Here is a 10974-nt window from a genome sequence, read left to right as displayed (position 1 = left end):
CTGGGGAATGTGAATCTGTGGACCAAGTTGTATGCTACCACTGGACTGAAAATCTGCCAAATCTTTTAGAATTGTACGAACTAGACGATCTTTATAACGGGGATGAAACTGCTTTGTTTTTCAAGTGCCTTCCGGACAAAACATTTACGTTTAAAGCCGAAAAATCCATGGAGGAAAACAAAGTAAGGAACGCCTTACACTTCTCCAGTGTGTAAACATGAGTGATACAGACAAACTTCTACTTCTCATCATCGGAGCGACCTAGATGTTTTAAAGGTGTCAATACTCTTCCCGTTGATTATGCCAATAATACAAAGGCTTGGATGACCAAGATATTATTTAAAGATTGGCTGAAAAAAGTTGACAGACAAATGAAAATAGAGCGAAAAAAAATTCTGTTATTCATTGACAACTGTACTGCCCATACGGATTTACCAACACTTGCAAACGTAAAAGTAATGTTTTTACCTGCTAACACCACTAGTAAACTTCAACCATTAGATCAAGGCATCATTCACACTTTTAAACGCTTTCATGGAAGTGAGGTCGTTATATATGTTCTTAAGAGTCTGGAAGAAAACAGTAGCCCTGACAATAACGTACTTCTAGCTATGAAATTCGCTAGAAAAGCATGGTACTTAGTAAGTGACGTMACTGTTAAAAACTGCTTCAAGAAAGCTGGGTTTTGGAAAAGTMCAGATAAACAAGACCTGCCAGAGGAAAATGATATTGAAGTTGGATCTAACAAAGAGGAATGGTCTAAGCTTGTGTCTCACGAATCCAATATGTTAATGCCGAGCTTCGAAGATTTCGTTCAAATTGACGACGACGTAACTCCCGCTGGAGAACAAACCGACGACGATATCGTTAATAATTGTGTGGACACCTATTTTGCTGGAAATGACAATGAAGACGAGGCACAGATTTTAGAATCAGAAATAAAGATCATTCCAATGAAGATAGCTTTAAGTGCGTTGGAGACGGTCCATCAGTACTTTGAATACACGGCGGCTGTTGATCAAGGAATATTCGACAATATTTATGAGTTAGAGAAAACTATTCAAACCACACCAACCACAACCAACCCAAACGAAACTGACGGATTTTTTTTTAATGTAAATGAGTTCTAAATAAAATAAAATTACATAGGCATGAATATTTCTTTTGTTTTCGCAAGCATTTAAAAATATGTATGTACATAAATAATATGGACATATGTTGTGGATATCACTTAAGTAAGTATACACCATCTTCATTTTTGAAGATAGTTCAAATTAAAGTGTTTCCCAATATACTAATGACACGTTTTTACACAAGCATGTGTGCATTGGCACTCGCTTTAATATCAGCACAAATATAGCTGTAAAATGTTAATACCGTTAGACACACATCGCTTATTGATTGAGGCGAGCGTACAATTGTTTGGTGAACATAACGCGATAGCATAATTTTTAATTTAAAAATATCAATCAATTTAAACAAAACTTACACTGTTAGGAATATTATTAAAGAATTCTACATTTTTCTTTAAATTACTGAACAATTTGCGGCAATGGCACGAAGAGGAAAAGAGCTCTCTGATGACTTAAATAAATTAATTATAAAATACCACAATAAAAGTGTTGCTACAATTCAAAATATTGTAAATAACTTCAAAACTACTGGCAAAACAAATAATAAGCCTCGCTCCGGACGCCCCCGGGTATTCAGTGACAGAAAAAGTAGCCTGATTGTTCGTAAAATAAAAGAAAATCCCAAAAAAAGTGCCCCAAAGTTAAAAGCTGAAGTCTAAAAAGATGTTGGGAAGCAGTGTAGTACTCAAACTATTCGCCGAGTCCTGTATAATGCTGGTTACCATGGACGTAATGTTAGGAAGAAGCCCTTCGTGAGCAGAGTCAATATATGTAAACGGATATCATTTGCAAAAAATCATGAAAAGTGTGACCAAACATGTTCGAACAACGTTACATTTTCAGATGAGTGCAAATTTTGTATAACTGGATCCGATGGTCGCGAAAAAGTATTGAGGAAAACTAACACAGAGCTGAATCCTATTAATATGGCACGGTTAAGCATGGTGGTGGCTCGGTGATGGTTTGGGGATGTATGGCAGCAAATGAGGTAGGCAAAGCGCTGTTAAATTGGGACTGGAGGAGTCATTCATCTTCCAGCAGGATAATGATCCCAAGAACACGTCCAAAGTTGTGCGAGAATGGCTCTTATACAATGGGTGCAAAAACAGCTTAAAACACCACCCCAATCACCGGATACAAACCCCATTGAACATTTGTGGGAACATCTAAAGCGGCAAACACGTAAATATTCGATACGAAGCAAGGAATGGAATAAAATACCACAAGCAATAACCGCAAATTTGATGAAATCAATGCCTTCACGTCCTAAATCTATTATTAAGGCCAATGGTTATCCAACCAAATACTAGAAGTCGACTTTTCAAATAATATTTTTATAATTAATTCAATATTTGTGCTTTTGTATACTTACTTTTGTGATATGAATTTGTACCAAATCTTTTTTAAATGGTAAAATTTTTTTATTTTGTGCCATTTTGTATGAGTTTTTGAATTGAGTATTATATTTATGTTTCTCTCAAGTGAATAAAAAATATTTTTCTTATATTTTGTATTATTTAAGAAACCTAGTGCAAAAATAATGTAGATATATGTAGTGTATACTTACTTAAGTGACTAACTGTATGCATATTTATTACATTCATACTTTCTGTGACTTGTTATTGCTGCGTACCTCTATAAGGGAGAAACACTACACATGTACGTGCATTAGCGAGAAACTCGCGTTAGTGAGAAACCTCTTTCAAGCGAGAATAAGATGGTGCTCCCTTGAACTCTCGCTTATACAGGTTTGACTGTATGTATATGTATATGTCACCGCACCTCTTTTTTTATATACATATATATTTTTCTCGAAAAAAAATGTTTTTTGGTATATGTATGTATATGTCAGCGCACCTTTTATTTTATTATATATTTTGATTATTGGTATATGTCACTTTAAGATTATTTTGCCGCTTGAATCCTTTTTTCCCCAAACAACGCCTTTCTTTGCGGCTCGAAGGATAAATGTATGAGTAGATATTAAGTGCCTTTAATAGTGCCTTTCTTTGCGCGGCTTTAAAGACCAATGTATGAATAGGTGCCCTCTTCGCTTTTACCCTTGTGACACTTCCACTTCTTTAAATAAAACACCCGGGTAATTCAATGTGGATTTAATGAGATCCTTTAATGCCGGTTTTCAATCATTACAAATATGGAAAATGACGGTATTTACAATTAATTTTGATTCGATTTTCAATTTAAAAAAAACATCCGGAACTATACTGATCCAAAAGGCGAATATCACAGCGACGATGTGCTTCGAGGGCAGACCAAAAAGAAACTGAAAAAATTGCAACGATGACCATTTTTGTTGTTGCAGATTCAATATTACCTTGTTGTTCCTCGAATTGAGGCCTCTGACCTCTCCTCTGTAAACCCATGGTTCCTGGATTAAGACTATGCCCAGGTTATTTGAGTTGAAAATTCTCGCCATGATAGCCGACGTTGTCGTCGTGTGGTGCAGGTTCACCTGGCCAACTGGCCGGCGCTGGAGTTCATAAAATTGGCTCGATGAGAGACAGGTCCTGTTCTCCACTATCCTCACCAATCTGCTTGTGTCTCAGATGGTGTTATTGGGAGACTCGTGCCGCTCTCCTGCAACCACAGCGGCAGTCGCACCCTGCTCAGCTSATTTGGCGCCTGAGTGAGTCGGTTAATGGTTAATGGCTTACCGTAGGTGTTGCTTTGGGCCTCTATGGTCGCATCACAACCTTGCTGAATCGGAAGTTCAAATCGAGGTTTGCAGATTTATTGGTTTATTTGCATTTGTTTTTATTTGTGTTTTGGTAGTATTGTCGGATTGTTTAGTATTGCATTTTCGCATAGTTCTCTGGAAATAGGGCTGTGAAATCGGATCTTGCGAGAGGCTGTGAGTTGAGAACGGCTTCAATTCTAGTTAACAATGTCGTGAGTTCTTCATAATTAAATTTGTAGCTGCCAGCTAACTTCTTGAAATGAGATTTGAAGCTCTTTACAGCTGATTCCCATAAACCACCTATATGAGGAGCGCTTGCGGGTATAGAATGGCCAATTGATACCTTTGAGGACGTACTTTTCTACGATGTCAGGTGACACTTGTTTAAAGAAATCCACAAACTGTTTTTCTGTGGTTCGTTGAGCTCCAATGAATGTTTTGACATTATCGATCATGATTTTTGATGGGATGAGTAACGAAGCGAGTAAATGCCTTGAGAAAAGCCTCCATCTTCAGACTTGTACATAGCTCAAGGTATACTATAATTATCGTGAAACATAGCCACAAAGCCTTTCATGAGAGTGGGAGATCTTATCATGGACGCCTTTATCAGATGATCTGAGATGCACTTTTTGATTTGGGGCTTAAGACGGCGAATATAATATTTTTGGCGTAACATATGTTATATGAGGCGATGTTCGGCGAGATAAAAAAAATAATAATATGGCAAAGGGGGATTTCTCTGGTATTATTATGGGATGGCATTCACTATAAGTTAGTTTTTAGGATTTAGTACTAAGACTGAATTATTTTTGTCAGTAGGTTTGGATTGTCTTAGTAATTATATGTCATGGTTGAAATAAAGCGTTTGAGTAGATGCCATAAGAGCAAACTTTGCCTTTTGTAGTTCTAGGTGCGTCAATGTATCGCTTTGTAGATAAATTACTTTGAGGGCTCGAGGGAACCATGAAAATCGTTAAACGTACAGAAAAAAAATTTACCGACTCGAAAAACACGCGAAGTATAAATTAAATGATCCAAATTTTCCAACAAGGCTAGAGCTATTACGGAATCAGACCAGAGATATAATTTATATTTTGCCATGTTTAGATGCGTTTTCACCATGGATACTATGTAGTTTGGCTAGTAGTAGCACATCACATAGTTCTAGTCGTGGAAACATTTTGTTGTTAGCGGAGCCACATTTGCCATGGGTATAGTAGATGATTGGTAATCGATGTATTGATCAGTAAAAATTGAGATAACGTAATGAAATTTCGTACACGTATTCTTCGACAAAAAAGTGAGTTCGTAAATGGGGGTTATCGGACTATTGCCGTTTTCACTTAAAGTTGCACATTCTTGTAGAAGATTGTATCCTATCTATTCAGCTCTGCAGTTCGAATTATTTTCTCCAGCAGTAGATTGAAGAAGTCACATAATAGGGAGTCGTCTTGTCTGAAAGCTCGTTTGATATCGATGAATCTGAGAGGKCCTTACCGATTCTGACTTAGCTATTGGTATTGCTCTACGTAAGTTTACACAGTCGTATTAGGTTTGCGGCGAAACCCAAATACAGACATAGCGGCATAGAAGCAGTTTCATTCCGAACTGTCGAGGCTTTAAAATGAAATTCCGGTCGATATAAGCGTTCCCCTTTTTGTGAATGTGCACAGCATTTTTAGATTCAAATCGTTGGTCATGCTTCATCCAACCATATTCTATACAGAAACTGATCCATGCTCCTTATCAGTTCTTCGCCGCCGTGATTCAATAGCTCGGCCGGCAATCCATCGGCCCTCATCGCTTTGTTGTTCTTCAGACGGGTAATTGCCATTCAAATTTCTTCATAGTCGGTCAATGGAACGTCAGCTCCGTCGTTATCGATTGCGGAATCGGGTTCGCCTTCTCCTGGCGTTATGCTTTCACTACCCTTCAGCAGGGTGGAGAAGTGTTCCCTCCATAATTTAGTACGCTCTAGGCAGCGGTTACTAGATCACTTCTGGGGTTTAACAAGACTGTGCTCCAGTCTTTAAACCTTATGTTAGTCGCCGCATCTTTTCGTAGAATTTTCGAGCATTACCCTTGTCGACCAGCTTGTCAAGCTCTTCATACTCACGCATTTTGGTCTCGCTATTTTTTTTCTGCAATCTCGCCTCTCTCTTTAACTCTTTATCTATCCCATCCCGTAGTCTGTTTTCTCTCCACTGCGACACGGCACTCCTCATCGTACCAGCATTTCTTTTGCTATTTCCGAAAACCAACCGCTTCGTATGCGTACGTAAGGAGCTTGACATGCCGTCCCAAAGTTCTCTTATACTGAGTTGCTGATGAGTGCTTTCAGAGAGCAGAAGTGCAAGTAGAGCAGAAAATCGTTCGGCGGTCTGTTGGAATTGCAGCTTCTCGACATCGAAGCTTCCTTGTGTTTGTTGACGTGCGTTTTTTGCTGCACATAGGCGGTTGCGCATCTCCGCTGCAACAAGATAATAGTCCAAGTCAAATGATTGATTAATAGAGTTTTCCAGTCGTAGTAAAACCTGGAAATCCACACAATAAAGGCCAATTTGAAGGAAATATTGCACAAGAAGAATATTATTTCTATGTTCTGAAATTACTGTATCCTTTGCTTTTCAAGGCAGCTCACAGTTTTGTTTTATTACGATCAGTGTTTTGTTACAACAGTCTTAAACTATTTATATTATTTACCCACTCCTTGATAAAATTACTACAGGCTTTGTTCGACAATTATATATATTTTCCCGTAGTTCCTAGTAATAACACTTGTTTTCTTCCGCCGCGCCTGCACTTCGCTTCCACGCACCGACTGGATTCGGTAGCAGGGGTTAATAGCTAACGAACGAGCGGCTGATCAGTTGTCTCCGAGCACTTGGAGAGTTAGGACAAATATTTTCAGACATTTGATATGATCTAGCAGGCTCACACAGATGTTGCTGTGTGTTACCAAGAAGTTTCGAATCACCAGGCTTTTTTAGAGTCGTATTTTTCGGACTTGATGTCAATTCAAGAAGTTTCGAAGTTACCAAGAAGTTTCGAATCACCAGGCTTTTTTAGAGGGCCGGGGAGAGGTCACTGATGAAGACCTGCGACTTCGACAATTTGGCTCGTGTGCGCAACTCAGACCGTCGACCAAAAAATATAGTATGGTGGGTTTTTCGCAAACATCGAAACCATATCAGTTATATGATCCTGATCAACATGTGGTAGTTAAGAAACGTGTCGTAGTGCTTCTACTATTTAAAAAAAAAACAAACGATATAGTAAATTTTTCGGACTTGATGTCAATTCAAAAATCTGAAGCTGTCGGAAACGCATAAGCATCTGAGGTACCAAGCGGCAAAGAAGCAGATGACAGTGATTACGCGTTTGAAGAAGCAGTAGAATAATCGTTAGATTCAGATTCTGATAGTAATTATCAAGAAAGTTTGGGAAAATCTCCGGTTCATGAAGAGAGTCCTGCTAAAATAAGACCCAAGGTACTACGTGGTGTAAAACCAGGTCGAGAGCAATGAAATCAGAATATAAAGCCCTAGTGCGAAATAAAACGTGGAAATTAGTCGACTTAGCAAATAACTAGAAAGCAATTTTGTCCAAATGGGTGTTTGCAGTCAAACATGATAACAATAGTGAAGTGGGACGATTCAAGGCAAGTTAGTCGCAAAGGGATGTAGCCAAAAATTTGGAGTAAATTATACAGAAGAGCGTTACGCTACTATACGTATGAAATTCGCGTTAGCAGCAGAGTTCAAGATGATGGATGTATATAGGGCATATCTCAACAGTGAGTTATCCGAAACAGTATACATGAAACCACCTAAACATTTGATTGATAAAAAAATATCCTGAACGAGTATTGAAACTCAATCAAGCGATATAGAGACTGAAACAATCAGAAAGAGAGTGGAACCAAAAACTGGATGAAGTCGTGAAAAGTGCATGAACAACGAACAGGGCTTGTACAGGACGAGCAATGCATTAATGAAATTAGCGTGGCGTTATTCAAAGACTGTAATTAAAAATGGTGTTTGCATTACCAGCAAGCATAAAAAGGAAATGTACAGAAAGGATAACTTTCTTGCTGCCTCTGGTACGAACTAATTGCGTCGTTATTCAAGGAGCGTTCCAAAGTAAGCACGACTTAAAAAAAGTTTTTTTCAAGCAAGCCTTTTAAATGGCCTATACGCCTGCATAACGCTTTCCTTTCATAGACGGGGAGTGGTTAATGGTTAAAGTGTGATTTTTGGTCAAATAATCTTCCTTGGAATGCTGGATTCTGAGCAATTTTCGGTCGTCAGTAAATTTTTGGGGAACAAACCGTACATACACCTTTCGTAAGCCCAAATGGTCGGTCAAAATGTGATAAATCGATGTTTTGGAGATGTTCAATTTCATTTCCATGAATTTCAATAATGATTTCGGCTGATTTTTGTTGAATTCACGTACACTTTCGATGGAGTTGTCGGTGATCACAGATTTTGATTGGCACACATGTTGATCGTCATTTATGTCCTCACGACCACTTTGAAAACGTTGAAACCACCCGTGCACTCTGCTACCGGATAGGCAATCATCTCCATAAACTTGTTTCATCAATTTGTGAAAGTTTTATCATTTTTATTCATGACACCAACTACTTCTTATCGGATTCAATTCTGATTCCGACAAGTATCACATTCCATAACACCCCTGAACACCCGGAAAATTTTATTTGATAAATAACAAAAACTTTAAATGTTTTTTATGGTACATTTTATCAACACATAGTGTGTTGAATTTTATCCATAAACAAATTTATTTAGTCATACACTCTGTAAATAGTAAGTTATTGTGCACGAATTTTTCCTGATTCTATTTGTTTGCTCGACAGAAAACATGGAAAGTTCTGATTTCGTTTATGAACCTTGTTGTTAAACTATAATTTTGATTGTATTATTTAGAGTTCCTTATTTAAATGAAATATAAATAAATTTCCTTTCTTACAGCTAACCAACTACTCAATTGTTGTAGACATGTACATATATATAACGAAAACACACCACTCAAGATTACATTTATTTATTTCTAATGCTTGAAACTTGTACAAGAAGAGCAATGAACAGAACATTTAATAAGAAGGAACTATGAAAATTTAAGAAAACACGATATTTTAATAATTTTGTGAAATGTTCTGTGATGAGATGCATCATAGTATTAATTTCCAATTGAAAAAATTGAAAAAATATTTATTAATTGAGTGCTAATAAACTTAATAGCGGGATTCTGTAACCAGTCTCTAGCCTCTATTTGAGGCATTTTGAGGTAAAATCTCAATTTGCCACAAAACCAAAAATAACCCTTGTCTGCCATTTTGAATATACTGACCATCACAGATATTAATCGATTGTCGTTTTTTTTATATATATTTTAGCAACTCAAACACGAAAAAGTTAAAAATAAATAAATTTTACATAAATTTCGTTAATATTATGTAAAAAAGTCAACATATATTTTTATTTTTATTGATAATTATGCTTTTTGACTATGTTATAGAAAATTTAATATTTGTTATCGACATAATTATTTTCATTAAAGTATAAAAAAGTCGCTGAATAATGAAATGTAATAGATTTTGTGAATGTCACTTACTGAATAGCAAAATCGTCTAACGTCTGAAGAATTGTCTTTAATTTAAAATCTCAAATTTAGAGACTTGATACTGTATCACAGTACAGAATCGCATTGCAAATCATTCTATTCAGGGGTGTTGTGGAATCCAAGACAGAATTGCTTAGCAGTCAGAATTGCAAATTCTGATTTTCATTGGTGCCATAAAATCTGTTTGGATTTTCGTCTTTTCGAACATACGCAGAATAAATATTCGCATCAGTTGTTTATTAACTTGACAAAACTTACAAATAAATACATTTGGAAACAACCCTATTAAAGTTTTTAATGAGTTCCGAATTACAGAAAGATTTTAAGAGATAACATTTATCGAAATTATAAAGACGCATTTGGGTGTTAAATTACCTTTATAACGTTTTGTAAATCTAATATCTTTTTTTCCCAAAAATTCAATAATGAAGACATTTTGTGTTTTATACTTATGTTTTCCCCATAAAAACAAAGATACATTAATTCGTAATAATAAATAACTTGATTTCCTAACTTACATTTCAAATCTGTGAGCGACGATCTTCTTGATATGTTTCTGATAGGAAAGCCGATAAAATTGGTTTCCGTAACACCCAAAACCGATAAAAATTCTGCTCCGAACATCGAACCAATAATATTTGAATTCATCATACCAACTTCTTATCGGTTTCAATTCTGAATCCGAGAACTATCAGATTCCACAACACCCCTGTATATGTATTGAAAGTTCAAAAGTGGTTTTAATAGGTTTTCTCCATATTATTAAAGTCCAAAATATAAAAATTTTTWATCGCCCTGATGTGGCATCGAACGACTTCTTTTTATTCCCATACGAATAAAATGAGGTGGAGTATATTTTGCTTTCTTGTAATATTAAAGTTCAGGATACCCTATTTTAGTAGTGAGAAGGCGAAATATCCCCTACATAAGGTTGTGCCTTGGGTTTGGGACCCACCACATAAAAAAACCACCCCCAATGAAAGGAAACAAGCCTCGGATGAGTGACCTCCCTTTTGATGACGACCACGGCAAACGCATTAAGGGCTATAATTTGAGGGCATGCACCTGGAATGTCCGGTCCCTTAATTGGGAAGGTGCCACTGCCCCGCTGGTTGATGTCCTCGTGAAAATAAAGGCTGACGTCACCGCCGTCCAAGAAATGCGATGGATGGGACAAGGACAGWGACGAGTAGGTCCTTGTGGCATTTACTACCATATAAAGGAGCGCAAGTTTGGTGAGGGATTCGTCGTGGGAGAGAGACTAAGTCACCGAGTACTATCATTCACTCCGGTGAATGAACGTCTAGCCACAATCCGCATCAAAGCGAGATTTTTCAACATATCGCTGATTTGCGCCCACGCCCCGACGGAAGAGAAGGACGATTGAAGGACGATCAGAAATCATTGGTTTTCGGAAAGTGCAAAAGAACAGCTGGTACGACGAGGAGTGCCGTGTCGCAGCGGAGAGAAAGCAGGCTGCCTATCTCGCAG

At 37.3% G+C, this 10974-nt stretch overlaps 1 protein-coding gene across 1 annotated transcript; it reads left to right on the top strand.

The window, feature by feature from the left end:
* The first annotated feature begins 458 nt into the window (after window positions 1–458).
* On the top strand, window positions 459–2443 carry LOC108974572 (tigger transposable element-derived protein 6-like). The gene is made up of 2 exons (XM_018942482.1): window positions 459–1115; window positions 2243–2443. Exons 1-2 carry the CDS (start codon window positions 459–461, stop codon window positions 2441–2443), a joined length of 858 nt encoding a protein of 285 aa, XP_018798027.1.
* Window positions 2444–10974: the final 8531 nt, after the last annotated feature.

The sequence above is a fragment of the Bactrocera latifrons genome, unplaced genomic scaffold (assembly GCF_001853355.1).
Source record: "Bactrocera latifrons isolate USDA-ARS-PBARC rearing strain unplaced genomic scaffold, ASM185335v1 scaffold_569, whole genome shotgun sequence".
Classification (NCBI taxonomy): domain Eukaryota; kingdom Metazoa; phylum Arthropoda; class Insecta; order Diptera; family Tephritidae; genus Bactrocera; species Bactrocera latifrons.
This window is presented reverse-complemented; position numbering and strand designations above follow the sequence as displayed.